The 18,022-nt window shown below is 42.4% G+C and overlaps 1 protein-coding gene across 1 annotated transcript in view; it reads left to right on the top strand.

Annotated features, from left to right (window-relative positions):
* The window catches only part of LOC124776148 (PDF receptor-like), a 397,145-nt gene that overhangs the window by 364,261 nt on the left and 14,862 nt on the right, over positions 1 to 18,022 (top strand). Inside the window, exon 13 of the mRNA XM_047250985.1 lies at positions 2,074 to 2,282. Within this exon, the coding sequence (XP_047106941.1) occupies positions 2,074 to 2,282 (209 nt within the window). The remainder of the gene's footprint in view (positions 1 to 2,073; positions 2,283 to 18,022) is intronic.

Genomic DNA, 18,022 nt, shown 5'->3' with positions numbered 1-18,022 from the left:
GAAATTTAATTGCCTTTCCAGTTTTGCCATACGTGTAATCTGCTGATGGTTCAACGTACAGATTGAATAACATCGGGGATAGAGAACGGCTGTGCCCTATCGTGCTCTTCGAATCTTAGAACAGGAGTCAGATAATAAATAGAGAATTCAAACAAAAACAAGAAAAAAGTTACAACTAGTGAGATTCGGACGAGCAGTTTACGATTTCAAAACTTATACACTAAGCACTTCTTTTAACAGTCTCAAAATATTTTGTCTTGAATTTTATGTCATCAGTCTTCTGATTGGTTCGAGAGAGTAGCACTTGCACTAACTGTCCTCGAATTATTTGTTGCATGTATCCAATCTCAGCAGCTTCCTCTAGTACCAATGAAGTTATTCCACGACATCTTAGCTGACACATGAGCTACCATCCTGCTCCTTCTTCTTATCAGCGTTTTCCATATGTTTCATTCTTTGCCAATACTGTTGAGAACCTTACCATTCTTTATCAGCCCACCTAGTTTCAACAATTTCGTATAGCCCCACATCTCAAACACTTCTATGAGGGATGTTCACTATGTAACACATTTTTTCCGAAAGCGGGTTGGTTTGCTTCAGAATTCCATTATACCATTTTATTCCCCACTCTTCTGGCTACAAAACCCTATTTTTAACAAAATCTACGTTCAATACCATGGCCTTACACCACCTTACTGGACGGGTCCTTGTGCTCGCTTGGTAGCGCTCCACTGGTCGACGTCAAAGCGAACATCTTGGTGCATCAGTAACCTCCCCGTCAACCAGGCGGAGTGCATCCTTCATTGGGCTAAACAGAGGATTCGAAGTCCGGGCTGCGAGGTGGATAAGACAGAACAGTCCAATAGAGATTTGTGGAATCTTTTCGGGTGCGCAGGCTTGTGTGAAGTCTTGCGTTGTCATGGAGAACGAGAAGCTGGTTTGCATTTTTGTGGTGACGGACACGCTGATACCGTTTCTTCAGTATCCTGTGAGTAGCACAGTACACTTCAGAGCTGATCGTTGCACCACGAGGGATGGTATCAAACAGAATAACCCCTTCAAAATCCCAGAAGACCGTCGCTATGACTTTACCGAGGAATCCAGTGGGCGCCCCACTTTGAGTTCCCCAACTGGCGGACGATGTGCAAGCACCACCAGCAGACACGTCCAGATCAGCAGCGAGGTGTCTGTAGTCTGTCCATCACCTTGAATGGTAGTGTCCGCTCGTTCCAACACTGCATGAGTCAAGCTGAGTGTGACCGGCTGCTACGCCCCGGATCGGACAGCTTTGGGTGACATAGTTGCGATGATGACATACCCCTCGCCCGACAACGCACCGTGCTTCTACACACTGTCAGGTCTCCTTAGATTTCCGCAAGCGCCTATGAATACCTACGAATATCTGCGATGCTCTGGTTTTCCAGCAAAAGAAACTCTCTGACAAGTGACTGCTCGAAACGAACTTGCATTACAGGCGCCAGTTTCAAGGCTACGTATAGCGCCGCTGCCAATCGCAACTTCATAAAATTTTAGGGACTGAAGCTGGATTATTCCACAATGTCCCGTAACAAATTACGTAGTTTTTCAAACGAAGCTGAAAATGTGTTGCATACTTTTTGAACGCTCCTTGTATTTTCTTCTGTCCCGGTTCTCCCACACTAAGTGATTAACTATCGTACTTAGCTGTACGAGCGTGCGTTTTCAGAAATTTGTTCCTCAGCTTAAGGCCGATGTTTGATACTGACAGACGTCTCTTGACCGGGAAAATGTTCTCTCCTTGTGGTGATCCGCATCTCATGTCCTCGTTGCTTGGTACGTCATGTGTTATTTTGCTTCCATCAAGCTCAGTTTCTTAACTTCACCTACTTCACACTTAACGGCACTCAGAAACCTTGTAATGAATTGTTTCATAAATCGTTTCGTACTACTTTAGGAAAATGATATCTGGCAACAAAGTTTCCCATCCCATAAATGGGGAGCCAGTCAGTGCTGCCCCTTGTTGGGTGACCAGCGGCGAGCGCTTCGAGGCTGGCAGGTTTCAGCCTGGATGGTGACTGGTGCGATGTGCCGCAGGTGCGGGCGGCCATCGTGAAGAGCGTGTCGGTGTACCTTCTGCTGCGGCGCCACCACCAGGCGTCGGCGGGCCGCCGCATGTCCGTCTTCTCCGGCGTCTACGTGGCGGCCAGCGCGCGCCAGCCGCCCCCCGTCGCCTGCACCGCCCTGGTCGGCGCCGCTGGTGCCGGCGGCGGCGTCGCCACGCCCACATCTAAGAAGCGCAAAAGGTCCGTATCCCGCTGGTCCGTCTACGTTCAAGTACACTGACGTCCTAACACCTTATGTCGCAGGAAAGACATCTGCACAATCATCGAACGGCATACGCAACACAGTCCTAACTGCTTTACTGTCACTTTTTTTTTTTAGTCTTTTGACTGGTTTGATGCTGCCTTTCAGTGCCAAGCGATTTATTTCGGAGAAGCACTTGCAACCTATCTCCTAAATTATTTCCTGCATTTATCCCTATCTACGTCGTCCTTTACAGTTTTTGGTTCAAATGGCTCTGGGCACTATGGGACTCAACTGCTGAGGTCATTAGTCCCCTAGAACTTAGTACTAGTTAAACCTAACTAACCTAAGGACATCACACACATCCATGCCGGAGGCAGGATTCGAACCTGCGACCGTAGCGGTCTTGCGGTTCCAGACTGCAGCGCCTTTAACCGCACGACCACTTCGGCTGGCTTTACAGTTTTTATCCTCTACGTCTCCCTCTAGTACCATGGAATCTAATCCCTCATGTCTTACCACGTGCCTTATCACCCTGTCCCTTTCTCTTGTCGCCTGCCGCGGTGGCAGAGCGATTCTAGGCGCTTCAGTCTGGAACCACGCGACCGCTACGGTCGCAGGTTCGAATCCTGCCTCGGGCATGGATGTGTGTGATGTCCTTAGGTTAGTTAGGTCTAAGTAGTTTTAGGTCTAGGGGACTGATGACCTCAGATGTTAAGTCCCATAGTGCTTAGAGCCATTTGAACCATTCCTCTTGTCAGTATTTTCAATATATTCTTTCCTCACCGATTCTGCGAAGAAACTCCTCAGTCCACCCAATATTCTACATTCTTCTGTAGCACCGCATCTAAAATGGTTAGATTCAATTCTGTCCCGGTTTTCCCACGGTCATGTTTCAGTACCATACAGAAATTTTTTTCCTCCAATTAAGGTCTGTTGTGTTTCATACTGGCAGATTTCTCTTGGTCAGGGATGCCCCATTTGCCAGTTCTAGTATGCTTTTGATGTCCTTGCTCCGTCCACCGTAGGTTATTTCGCTGCCTACGTAACAGAATTCCTTAACTTTAGCTACCTCGTATTCCCCACTTCTGACGTGAAGTTTCTATGTATTCTCATTTCTGCTACCTTTCATTACTTTCGTCTTCCTTAGATGTACTGTAAATCCATATTCTGTATTAATTCATCCCGTTTTTTTTAACTTTCACTGACGATAGCAATGTCATCAGCGACTCTTATCATTCACCTTGTATCATAATCCCACTCTCGAACCTTTCTTTTATATCCGTCGTTAATTCTTTGACGCGAGAGATTAGCTGAGCGATCTAGGGCGCTGCAGTCATGGACTGTGCGGCTGGTCCCGGAGGGGGTTCGAGTCCTCCCTCGGGCATGCGTGTGTGTGTGTGTCCTTAGGATAATTTAGGTTAAGCAGTGTGTAGGCCTAGGGACTCATGACCTTAGCAGTTAAGTCCCATAAGATTTCACACACACACTTCAACATTTTTCTTTTTTTGTTAATTCTTTGAGACCCATATAGATTGAACAGTAGGAGCGAAAGACTACATCCCTGGGTGACACCCTTTATAATCCGACCACTTCGTCCTTGGTCTTCCTTCCTCAGTCTTCCCTCTAGTCTCATGTACGAGTTATATATTACCCGTCTTTTCCTATAGCTTATCCATATTTTTTCGAAGTTTCGAACATGTTGCGCTATTATGCATTGTCGAATGCTTTTTCTATGTCGACATATGATATGAACGTGTCTTGATTTTTCTTCAGTCTTGCTTCCATTATCAACCTCAACGTCAGAATTGCCTCTCTGGTGCCTTTACCTTCCCTAAAGCCAAACTGATCGAAATGTAACACATCCTCAATTTTATTTACCATTCTTCTGTATATTACTCCCGTAATCAACTTGGACGCATGAGTTATCAAGTTGCTTGTACGATAATTCAGCACTTGTCGGATTTTGCTACCTTCAGAATTGTGTGGGCGACGTTTTTGCGACAATCTGATGGTGTATTAAAAGCCTCTTACACTCTACACAGCAACATGAATAGTCGAATTGTTGCCACTTCTCTCAATTATTTTATAAATTCCGACAGAATGTTATCTAACCCCTTCGATCTTAAAGCTTCCAAAGGATTTCCATATTCTGATTCTTATAATGGGGCCCCCATCTCTTTCCTGTGGACTCGCGTTTCTCCTTCAGTCACGTTGTCAGACAATTGCTCCCCCTCTTGGAGATCCTTAGTGCACTCCTTCCAACTATCTGAATTCTCCTCCGTGTTGTACAGTGGGATTACCATTGCACTGTCAGTGTTACTGCCCTTGCCTTTAATTTCAGAAACGGATGTTTTGATTTTTCTCTATGCTGATTCAGTACTTCCGACAGTCACTTCTCTTTTGATTTGTTCACATTTTTCGTGCAGCCATTACGCCTTACTTCCCTGCTCCTCCTATTTATGTCATTTCTGTATTCCTGAATTTCCCTGAACACTATTGTACTTCCGTCTTTCGTCAATCAGCTGAAGTATGTCTCTTGTGGCCGGCCGCAGTGCCCGTGCGGTTCTAGGCGCTTCAGTCCGGAACCACGTGGCTGCTACGGTCGCAGGTTCGAATCCTGCCTCGGGCATGGATGTGTGTGATGTCTTTAGGTTAGTTAGATTTAAGTAGTTCTAAGTCTAGGGGACTGATGACCTCAGATGTTAAGTCCCATAGTGCTCAGAGCCATTTTATACCCGAGCTATTGTTTTCGGTTTTGTTTTGCTGTTGATTCAAACTGTTCATTGTAAGTCACTCTCTGCGCTACCTTACTATTCATCAGGAATTCTATTCCCGTCATAACACATTCTGGTGATGTAGATATTGTTCGATACTTTTCTGAGCAGAAATCAGTGTCTTCTTTTCATTACACTTCACTGCACCCCCCTATATCTGTACTGAGCGTAATCGTTTCCCTTTTCATATTTTCTAGCTTCCCTACCTGTTCAAGTTTCTGACAATCCACACACCGATTCCTAGAACATTCTCCTTTTGTTGATTGTTCAGTCTGCTGTCATGGTCAACCTTCCCTTAGCAGTCGCCTCCCTGGGATCCCAATGTGGGACTAGTGCGGAATCTTTTGCGAACGGAGAGATCATCATGAAACTTTTGCAGTTACAGGCCATATAACCAGCAGATACACATTCCAGTCCTTAAGGCAATGGTTTCCATTTGCCTCTGCATCCTCATACCGTTAAACATTGCTGATTATTCCACCTTTTATCGGTAGTGTTCCACCCTAAGAGCAGGAGAGTGTCATGAACATCTGTCTGCTCCTCCGCCATCTCTGACAAGGCCTTTGCAGGAGTGTGACTTGTTATGCCGAAGGTCTTAGGTCGCCATTGCTCATGATTTTTTTTTTCAAAATTTAAGAACTTTCGAGGTTCAAACCCCGAACCCCGGACGATTTAATCACTTTGAATACTAGTCAAACACGCCACCCCTCAACAACAGGATAACAACTGTTGGGACCCGAACTTCCAATTGCTGAATGAAGAAGAAGTCTAGCATGGGATAGGGCTTTCTGAATTCTTTTCAGTGTCAACTTGTTTGTGGTTGCAACCGAGTACATCCGCCTAATGACATCATCTCTATTTCAATTCTCGTTGTCCAGCCATTCAGGTATACCCCAAGATTCTCTACTGCTGCAGTTTCATTGTCTCCAAGACGCAACCAATGTCACAAGACCACCAATTCCTTACTACCTACATCATTATGTTAACAACCATGTCTAGTCCGTAGCTGGGAAGAAAGGACCTGTTCTAAAAAAGAGTTTCGTGAAAGCAGCTATGTGAAATGACAGACACGAGGTGGTTCGAGCGAATGTATTAAACTGTCACATGTTTTTAGTGCATAGGTACTTCCGAAATTTTATCAGTCAAATTCTCCATTTGTGTGCCTGTTACAAGTATCTACTGTAACAATAAGTGATGAAATTGCTACTGTCTAAGCAGCTACTGCAATGGCACACGATTCATTTTATTCAGTTAAAGTATCGTCAATGGAGGGTCTTTCGCGTTTGTTTCTGTCTTTCAATGTAGATGCCACCTCTGCATTCACGTTTGATTTGAATTATCCCCTTAGGCAGCGGAGCCGTCAATGCAAACCTGAAAGAAAACGTGAGACCGTAACCGTTTGACATTGACACACAATATGACTAACAATATTTTTCGGAAGGCCAATAAAACAGCGGAAGGGGGTAAACTGAACAAGTGTTGCTCCAGTCTCTGTCTGCCCTCACACGTCGCAGGCATTCTTCTCAACTGTCTACCATCCAACCCATCGTACATCCTTCAGCTACACCTATGTAGCTACAACATGTAGTGTAATACTGCGGATGACAACCTAAATAATGACCAGGAATACTGTCTACCATTTAAACCATCGTACATCCTTCAGCTACAACTCTGCAGCTACACCATGTAGTGTAATACTGCGGATGACAACCTAAATAATGACTACGAATACAACATTGACATAAATATATTGATAGTGGATAACATCCTTAATTCACATAGTTATAACACTTAGATGATGTGTACTTGTATATGTGGTATGGGAGACATGCAATTACCTTTTATACAGATATGTTGTAACAGGGTTTTGCTATTAAAATACACCTGCTATTATACACATAATTTTATCTCTGTATGATTTGATATTTATGAATGAATTCACGCATCTGAAGATGGTAAACAGGCATGCTGAAACTGTTAATCTACAGCATAGATCGTTTACAGGTGATTTTGGCTAAGAAGTTCTACAGATCGCCCCTTACCGCTCAAGCTGAGTAAACTAATCTGCGTTTATAGTACTTATAGATTTTGAGGAAGCTTTTGACAATGTTGTTTGGACTGTATTGTCTTGGAATTTTTAAGGTTGCAGCGATAAAATGCAGGGAGTCAAGAATGTTTACAACTTGGGCAGAGTGCAGTTACAGAGTCGAAGAATATGGAGGGGAAACTGTAGTTGAGATGGAACTGAGACAAGGTTGTGGCCCTTTCCCGATGTTATTTAGTCTGTAGGGGAGTGTGTTGTACCTGGAGGGTAGCGTACCTAGGAACAGATGATGTTTTCTGGTCGGCGTTACAGTCTATTGCTTGATTCTAGAACCTTATGAAGGAAGCCGCACTACAGACCACCACAAGCAGTTTTTGGAGTTTCCTACTGTTGTTTGTTGGTGTGACACATGCGCTTGAGTGTCGTGCATGGTTTGTAACTATTACGAGTTGTAAACATTTAAGTACTGTATAGCATATTAAGGCTATTTTTAGAATACTGTTAATTCTTTAGTTACAGAGTTTTTTGAAAAGTGAAATTCTGTATATTTTCACCACTACTTACATAACGCGTGTACAGTTTAGCCATACTTCGTCAGTCGTTCACCATCTTGTACCTTCAAACAGGAGGTCACTTTCCCATGGAACATAGAATATTTGCAAAAGATGAGGTTTCTCTGGTGCCTTAACAATTTTCCCTCTCCCCGAAACCGAGGTTTGTGTTAACTGACAGCAGCTTCCGTTTTAAATGTTTTTAACTTGTAATTGGTTTTTGATAATACTTCTTCTTAATTTTATTTCACTTACAGATTGATGATATGTAACAGAGTAATTATGTAAGAGGCAGACTATTAAATACAGTTTTGACGAAACTTTGTCGATTGCAAAACTTTTTAATTTGAATAATATATTTGCTCCTAGGAACATCACCATATTTCAGATTTTCACATTTGGAAAAATATTACTGTTTCTTAGTAATTTTTCATAATTGCACTAAAACGCAACTGCACACAAAGTGAATGCTATGATTTTGAAACGAAATGACAAATATGTTAAAATTCTATTATAGGGCTGGCTAGAGGCGAAAGTCTGAAAAGTGCTCCAACTCTCGTCTACAGAGAAGTGAAGGAACGAAAGGAGAAATTCGAAAAGGGAACTAAGGTTCAGTGAGCAGTATCAAAAATTTTCAAGTTTGCCGAAGACACAGTAATTCTGTCACAAACGACAAAGGATTTGGAAGAGTATCTGACGATCGTATTTCGTAGTGTCATGAAAAGAGATTATAAGATCTGCGACAATATAAATAAAACAATGGTAACGGAATATAGTCGAATTAAAGCAGAAGATGCTGAGAGAATTAAAGTAGGGAATGAAATATTACAGGCAGCAGATAAGTTTTGCTGTCTGGGCAGGAAAGTAATGTACTATGGCGGACAGAGAGACGATATCGAATGTAGACTGGCAACGGCAGCAGAAGTATTTCTGAAGAAGAGGAACTTATTAACGTCTTAATAGCAATTTGACTGTTAGAAGGTCGTTATTGGAAGTATTTATCTAAAGTACAGCCTTGACTGGAAGTAAAACGTGAACAATAATCAGCGTGAAGAGAACAGAAGCTTTTGAAATATGGTGCTATGGAAGAATACTGAAGATTAGGTGAGCAGATTGACTAATTAATGAATTAATGAGGAGGTACTGAATCGAACTGGGACACAACGTGACTACATGAGGGGGCACGTTCTCAGACATTAAGGAATTCCCAGTTAGGTAATGGATGGACGTGTTTACACATAGCAGGCAGGTTTAAATGGATATAAATTACGGCAGTGATGCAGAGATGGAGTTCGCAGGATACACTTCCCTGCAGATTGCATCAAACCAGTCTTTGGACTGAAGACCGCCACAACTGGATGCCAACACTTCTTCCAATCCCAGAAACACCTCTAAATCTCTACATCTGGAAGAGTTTTTAACCACCTCAGCGATGAGTTTTTACTCTGATCTTTGCATTAAAATTTTCTTTACTTTTTGGAACAGAAAAAAATTTTGTGGGAATATGGAAGCTGGGAAATCACACAGTACTTTTTTTCTCGGAAAATATACCAACAAAGCAGCGAAGTGTGATCAAGTGCACTATCGTGATCCAAGTGCCTCTCATTGTTTCACCTGATGTATGGACGGTAATTTTTCTAATAGCTTCACTCGAAAGCCGCTGAATTGTTTATCGACGCTCCGTATTCATCATTCAATCCTGTGGCAAGAACCCGTTGTGCAGTATGCCCTTAAAATCGAAGAACACAAAATAACCATAATCTTCACATTTCGCAACACCTTTCGAGATTTTTTTTGGTTTTGCCAATCCAGAATGCTACCACAGGGAGTACTGGCCTTAGTTTGGGCACGTCGTAAAACAACGTGTGTTCAACTATTATGACACGTTTCAGCAGTTCTGCATCGTTGTTGCCTTCCTGAGTAACTGTCGTTGGCCACGGTATTTGTTAGAGATTGAAAAACTTGGAAATAAATTTGCCTGTCTCACCTTTCGTACCAAAAACATTCGAAAAGAATTTGATGGCGTGAGCCATTCAATGCGCCAACATCATCAGCGACTTCTGTGATAGTGTTCGGAGATCGTTCATAACCATTCCTCTCCATTTTCGTAGGCTAATGCTGTGCTAAGTCTCAGGGCTTTCGTCGTCATCAACACAGCTACGACGTTCTTCAATACTTCTACACCATTCCCTATGCCTTGCATTATTCATAGCAAACCCCTGCCAAACTGTTGGCTGGCATAGTTTAGCCACACAAAGAGAATCAGTTCATGTAGTAATGCTTCAGAAGCACAATTTAGGAAGCTTCTTACATAGTGTTCGATTTATTGTGTGTATCTGTTAACGGTAGATATCACATTTAATTATGACATTCGTAATAAATAACAAATCTACTAGTGCCACTGCTGTAGGAATATATGTATTATTATTATTATAACGATTGTTCCCCTTTAGGAGAGCGATTGAACTTGAATTCATAATTTCATCTTCGCACGTTTTTCTTCTTTGCTTCCCAAAACCTCCTCATCCTCTCAGAATGCTCCTTCTTCCGTTCCTCTGTCCATTTTTTACCAGGCTGACGCGATGTTCTTTCTCCAAACTTCACACTTGTGATTTTATGCCGACACTCGGTGCGATCTTCGAGATTTTTTATGTTGATCTGCTGTAGATCCCTCTGGACTTCTTTCAGCCATTCCGTGCCACATTTACTCCTTGTTATAATATTGAATAATTTCTTTGCTGTTCTGGAGTCTTCCATCCTGTAGATGTGTGTATAAAATTTGGCTCGGCGCTTTCGGATTTCATCTGTTACTATGTTGATCTTTCTATAGAGCTCGTTTTGTGGTCTCTTCATCGAAATGCCATTTTTGTTGATTGGACCGTAAATCTTCCTGAGAATTTTTCTTTCCTGCTTTTCTATTTCCTTAATTTTAGAATGACCATTAATCACCATTGTTTCAGCTGCATAGATTGCTTCTGGAAGAATCACTGTTGTATAGTGCCTTAATTTTGCGTCTGTCGAAATGCACTTCTTGTTGTAATGCGTCCATGTTAGCTTGTAGGCTTTCTGGAGCTTGGTGATTCTTTGTTCATTGGCAATTCGGTTTAATCCTGAGGACTGTATAGTTTCACCGAGGTATTTAAAATGGCAGACTTGTGCAATTTTACCATATTTTGTTATTAAAGGGGATTTATTTTCTGGCTGCCTTTCCATATATTGGGTTTTTTCATAAGATATCTGTAGTCCGGTTTTTTGTGAAATTATATATACTACATTAAATTCGTTTTATTTTCGATATATACATTAAAATTCGTTTTACCTTCGCTAAGTTTAACCATTCGGCTGTTGAAGCTGCGCTTGCAGCTGGCCGTCTCGATCGCGCGTCGAGGTCGCCTGATCCGTTAACCTGCGCTGATAGCCACCACCTCCGCTGACTGCTGCCTGTGCCTGAGCTCTTCACTCGACCGACCTCGGCCTATGCTGAGTATTTCTGGAGCCAGGGCGCTAATTACTGTCTGGTAGTCTGAGTGTGACCACCGACGTTACAAATAAACACAGTATATCTGGATACTTACTCCAAAGCTTTGAATCTAGAGATGAATTCCTCGACAAACATAACGTACACTGAAACTGCTTATACTGCTAACATGTAACTCCTCATCAGAGGCTTTATTTCACTTCCAGGTAGTTCTTGCTAATTGTCATAATGTTTCTGTATACATCTGAGTTTTATTTGACACACTGATACTTAATTATCAGTTTTCTGTACGTAGCTTACGATGCAAACGCTGGAGAATCCGTAACGATCGAACGTTGTCGTCTGTACTAGCAATAATTCGCCCGCAAACAACTTTCGAGGGTCGTGTCTGGATGCCGAGACGCATTTTCGAAGCATTAGTCTCAGCAAAGTTTAAAAATACCTTAACCGATTTGGATGATTCCTTCTTTGTTCTGTTCTTGATTTTTAAGGCAAGGCTTGTATGAAAGAAATATTTGTAAAAGTTGCCTAGACAATTGGAAAATTCTGGAAATACTGAAAGTGCTTTTTCTATAGGCTTTCCATGATTTTTGTCATTCACGATTGAAACGATCGGTAGGAACAATACTTTTTTTGTTTTATTCAATATTGTTTTGGACTTGAAGCATCCAGTGTGTGTTTGTCAGTACACTGCGCCTGCACTTACATTGTAGTCGACAACTCTTTGCGGCTTTGTTACTTTCTCGCCAGTCTTCCTCATCGTCTTTCACGTGTCACGCATTTCCGTAGTGTTGCAGGCAATCAACATCAACGATTCTCCCTTTTCGCACCACTTGTTGGCAAGAATTGTGTCCGTTGACGCAAATTTAACTTCTCTTCCTTTCAATTTCTTCTTTAGCTTCGGTAAATTGCGCCTGTTGCTACACACAGTACCGGATGCTGCGGTTCTAAGGTAGTGAAGCGAGAAGAATATGTCTGGACTTGTAAATCACTTGTCAACGCACGTGTACGTCCATGTTCACAGTATGGCTTCATTAGTGTTGGCACTATATCCTCGGATCTCCCGAAATTATGGATTTCAATTTCTGTTGTTGTGCCTGTGTATACAATGAAATCCAAGACGTGTCCAGTTTTATAGTCGCACAACATGAATGTCTTGATTCCAAACCTGTTTCTTTTCTAACGAATGCATTGTTTAAAAGATAAGCGACCTTTGTAAAATAACAGGCTTTCATCGACACAGAGATTTTTTTATGGATTAAACGCACTGCAGAGCGCCATACGAGCTGTATGAGCTATTTTCCTAATTTAAAACAAACTGTCATCCCCACGAATGGCAGAGTTGTTACTAAAATGCAACATTCTCAATGGTAAGATAAAACGGTCACGGGACATAACTTCGAAGAAAACTGAAGTGCTCAGAAGTACACCTATGGACCAATATTTTCTTATTCTCAACTTTTTAATGACGGGCCATGAGAAGCCAAATACCAAGAAGCAATGCAGTCCCTCCAAACCACTATCTTCTCATTTGGACAATCGAGAATGAACTAATTTAGACATATTTGACTTGGTGAAAGTGTAAAATTAGCTCGTAAAAAGTGCCATAAATTTTATCAGGTATTCTGCGTGAAATAGCTTGAATCAGTCGTTAAATAACAATTATGCCCTGAAAATGAGTTATCAAATGCATGTAGTGCTGGACTGAAATCACGCCTTTGCCAATCAGATTTGCCAGTTACTGATCGATTCGTCTTCACTTTCAGAATCTGAGGAAGATTTATTCTGGTGAGCTCTACTAGATTAAGTACGTCGAGTTACTATGCTGCGAACGTGAAACGTCAGGCAATTAATCTTGTGTGTGTGTGTGTGTGTGTGTGTGTGTGTGTGTGTGTGTGTATGTGTGTGTGTGGTTTTGACGCAACCTGAATGGTTCAGACAGCTACTGGCAATAATTTTTATAAATAATTAATGCTTACGCTTAGAATAAAATGGCTTACGTATCCTCACAGTAAAGATTAAAGTTCTTCACATTTGGTCACGGATCAGAATATCTCAGAATCAATAGCCATCTCCTAGCGCCAGAAATATTTCTCTGAGCGTATCCTTACATTGTCTGGCCAGTTTCTTTTCACCCCACTCTAAAAACGTCACACACTGGCTAAGTATGTTACTTCTTACTACTTTAAGAATAAGGAATGAAAATAAATTTTTAGAATTATTACGTACAGTGCAAGTATCCACAATTGATGTACTGGTGAGCTTCATTGTCTGATCTTTATTGACTAACATCCCAGTAGAAAATACCATGGAGATGTATGTGACCTAGTAGAACTACACCGCCGGAAAAAAAATTGCTACAACATTTTAGAGGTTTCCAGTTCACTCAAGATTTATTGTTGCAACAGAGCATATGGGTAACATGAAATGACTACATTTGCAGACCAATAGCACAAGCGTTTATCAGGTATCGACACATGCTGAAACAACCATATTAGTCAACAATGTAGGCGCTGACTCTCGTATCCAGTCTTCCGCACAGATGGCGAATACTCTCCCGGGATACGTGATGCTAGCCTACTCCTCGTGTCCTCATAGTTCTGTAAGAGTTTTTGCTTGACGAGTCACACGAATCACATCTTGTCCCACTGTATCTCACACATTCTCGAATTGAGACAAATTTGTAGATCGTGCTGGCCAGGGAAGTTGGTCCACTTCATGCAGAGCACGTCAAGTTTCACGGGCAGTGTGTGTGGGCGAGCATTGTGTTGTTGGAACAAAACACCTTACAGTTGCAAGAACGCGAAAAGAATGGGTTCAACAACTTTCTACACGTACCAAGTGCCTGTTAGTGTCCCATCCAGAAACACCATAGGTGGAGGGAAGTTTTAGCTTACCGCACCCCATACCATAAAGTCAGTGTGTCTTGGACGAATGCGCTCTACAAACAGCGCTCACCAGCTCAACGTCGTACTCACAAACGACCATCACTTGCGTGCAGGCAGAGCCTGCTTTCATTGCTGAAGACCACGACGAGCCGGTTCATCTTCGAAGTAATACTCTGACGACACTAGTCGGGCTGTGCAGGTCGATGCCGCAGCACAAGTGAAAGACGGGCTAGAGGTGTGCGTCCCACTGCTAATATTGTTGTTGTGGTATTCAGTCCTGAGACTGGTTTGATGCAGCTCTCCATGCTATTCTATCCTGTGCAAGTTTCTTCATCTCCCAGTACGTACTGCAGCCTACATCCCTCTGAATCTGCTTAGTGTATTCATCTCTTGGTCTCCCTCTACGATTTCTACCCTCCACGCTGCCCTCCAATGCTAAATTGGTGATCCCTTGATGCCTCAGAACATGTCCTACCAATCGATCCCTTCTTCTAGTCAAGTTGTGCCACAAACTTCTCCTCTCCCCAATCCTATTCAATACCTCCTCATTAGTTACGTGATCTTCCCATCTAATCCTCAGCATACTTCTATAGCACTACATTTCGAAAGCTTGTATTCTCTTCCTTTCCAAACTATTTATCGTCCATGATTAACTTCCATACATGGCTACACTCCATACAAACACTTTCAGAAATGACTTCCTGACACTTAAATCTATACTCGATGTTAACAAATATCTCTTCTTCAGAAACGCTTTCCTTGCCATTGCCAGTCTACATCTTATATCCTCTCTACTTCGACCATCATCAGTTATTTTGCTCCCCAAATAGCAAAACTCCTTTACTACTTTAAGTGTCTCATTTCCTAATATAATACCCTCAGCATCTCCCGACTTAAGTCGACTACATTCCATTATCCTCGTTTTGCTTTTGTTGATTTTTATCTTATATCCTCCTTTCAAGACGCTATCCATTCCGTTCAACTGCTCTTCCAAGTTCTTTGCTGTCTCTGACAGAATTACAATGTTGGCCGGCCGCGGTGGCTGTGCGGTTCTAGGCGCTCCAGTCCGGAGCCGCGCTGCTGCTACGGTCGCAGGTTCGAATCCTGCTTCGGGCATGAGTGTGTGTGATGTCCTTAGGTTAGTTAGGTTTAAGTAGTTCTAAGTTCTAGGGGACTGATGACCACAGCAGTTGAGTCCCATAGTGCTCAGAGCCATTTGAACCATTTGAATTACAATGTCATCGGCAAACCTCAAGGTTTTTATTTCTTCTCCATGGATTTTAATACCTACTCCGAATTTTTCTTTTGTTTCCTTCACTGCTTGCTCAATATACAGATTGAATAACATCGAGGAGAGGCTACAACCCTGTCTCACTCCCTTCCCAACCACTGCATCCCTTTAACGCCCCTCGACTCTCATAACTGCCATCTGCTTTCTGTACAAATTGTAAATAGCCTTTCGCTCCCTGTATTTTACCCCTGCGACCTTCAGAATCTGAGAGAGAGTATTCCAGTCAACATTATCAAAAGCTTTCTCTAAGTCTACAAATCCTAGAAACGTAGGTTTGCCTTTCCTTAATCTAGCTTCCAAGGTAAGTCGTAGGGTCAGTATTGGCTCAAGTGTTCCAATATTTCTACGGAATCCAAACTGATCTTCCCCGAGGCCGGCTGCTACCAGTTTTTCCATTCGTGTGTAAAGAATTAGCGTTAGTATTTTGCAGCCGTGACTTATTAAACTGATAGTTTGGTAATTTTCACATCTGTCAACACCTGCTTTCTTTGGGATTGGAATTATTACATTCTTCTGGAAGTCTGAGGGTATTTCGCCTGTCTCATACATCTTGCTCAACAGATGGTAGAGTTTTGTCAGGACTGACTCTCCCGAGGCTGTCAGTAGTTCTAATGGAATGTTATCTACTCCTGGGGCTTGTTTCGACTAAGGTCTTTCAGTGCTCTGTCAAACACTTCACACAGTATCAGATCTCCCATATCATCTTCATCTACATCCTCTTCCATTGCCATAATATTGTCCTGAAATACATCGCCCTTGTATAGACCCTCTGTATACTCCTTGCACCTTTCTGCTTTCCCATCTTTGCTTAGAACTGGGTTTCCATCTGAGCTCTTCATATTCATACAAGTGGTTGTCTTTTCTCGAAAGGTCTCTTTAATTTTCCTGTAGGCAGTATCTATCTTACCCCTAGTGAAATAAGCCTCTACATCCTTACATTTGTCCTCTAGCCAATCCTGCTTAGCCATTTTGCACTTCCTGTGAATTTCATTTTTGAGACGTTTGTATTCCTTTTTGCCTGCTTCATTTACTGCATTTTTATATTTTCTCCTCTCATCAATTAAATTCAATATTTCTTCTGTTACCCAAGGATTTCTACTAGCCCTCGTCTTTTTACCTACCTGATCCTCTGCTGCCTTCACTACTTTATCCCTCAAAGCTACCCATTCTTCTTCTACTGTATTTCTTTCCCCCATTCCTGTCAATTGTTCCCTTGTGCTCTCCATAAAACTCTGTATAACCTCTGGTTTAGTCAGTTTATCCAGGTCTCATCTTCTTAAAGTCCCACCTTTTTGCAGATTCTTCAGTTTTAATCTACAATTCATAACCAATAGATTGTGGACAGAGTCCACATCTGCCCCTGGAAATGTCTTACAATTTACAACCTGGTTTCTAAATCTCTGTCTTACCGTTATATAATCTATCTGATACCTTCTGGTATCTTCAGGATTCCTCCATGTATACAACCTTCTTTTATGATTCTTGAACCAAGTGTTAGCTATGATTAAGTTGCGCTCTGTGCAAAATTCTACCAGGCGGCTTCCTCTTTCACTTCTTACCCCCAATCCATATTCACCTACTACGTTTCGTTCCCTCCCTTTTCCTACTACCGAATTCCAGTCACCCATGACAATTAAATTTTCGTCTTGCTTCACAACCTGAATAATTTCTTTTATTTCATCATATATTTCTTTAATTTCTTCGTCATCTGCAGAGCTAGTTGGCATATAAACTTGTACTACTGTGGTAGGCGTGGGCTTCGTGTCTATCGTGGCCACAATAATGCGTTCACTATGCTGTTTGTAGTAGCTTACCCGCATTCCTATTTTTTTCTTCATTATTAAACCTACTCCTGCATTACCCCTATTTGACTTTGTTTTTGTAACCCTGTATTCACCTGACCAAATGTCTTGTTACGCCTGCCATTGAACTTCACAAATTCCCACTATATCTAACTTTAACCTATCCATTTCCCTTTTTAAATTTTCTAACCTACCTGCCCGATTAAGGGATCTGACATTCCACGCTCCGATCCGTAGGACGCCAGTTTTCTTTCTCCTGATAACGACGTCCTCTTGAGTAGTCCCCGTCCGGAGATCCGAATGGGGGACTATTTTACCTCCGGAATATTTTGCCCAAGAGAACGCCATCATCATTAACCATACAGTAGAGCTGCATGCCCTCGGGAAAAATTACGGCTGTAGTTTCCCCTTGCTTTCAACCGTTCGCAGTACCAGCACAGCAAGGCCGTGTTGGCCTGCTAATAAGTTGTTCGAAACAGTTAGTGTTGACACTTCTGGGCTCAAAAACCCTCTTATCTGTGTTGTGGCATCTGTAGAGTCTACCTCTGATGCCCTTAAAATTCGACGATCCTGGCGAGCGACCGTGCTGCGAGTAAGTCCAGAACCTCATCTACACGTTTGAGAATGTTCACCTGACCACTGATATTAGCATCGTTGCATAGCCGACGCAGTGCGTCAAACTTGGGTGGCAATTCTTTTAAAGGACTACCCAGCCACTCGGAGGGCCACAGTCAGACCCTTTTCAAACTCGCTCATTTGGCTGTAGGAAGCTCGAGTCCATCTCCATGGCATGGTTACCTGCTTGCTTCACACGCTTCCACCACATGGAGCCTTCTGGCTGTGAGCATTCCCTAGGCACAGATGGCGTTGTGGTAGCTGTGCCACTACGGTATCTGCTGGCGGGTGAC

This window comes from Schistocerca piceifrons, chromosome 2, assembly GCF_021461385.2.
Source record: "Schistocerca piceifrons isolate TAMUIC-IGC-003096 chromosome 2, iqSchPice1.1, whole genome shotgun sequence".
NCBI classification, from domain to species: Eukaryota; Metazoa; Arthropoda; class Insecta; order Orthoptera; family Acrididae; genus Schistocerca; species Schistocerca piceifrons.
Note: the sequence above shows the minus strand (reverse complement) of the source record. Positions and strands in the feature narration are given on the sequence as shown.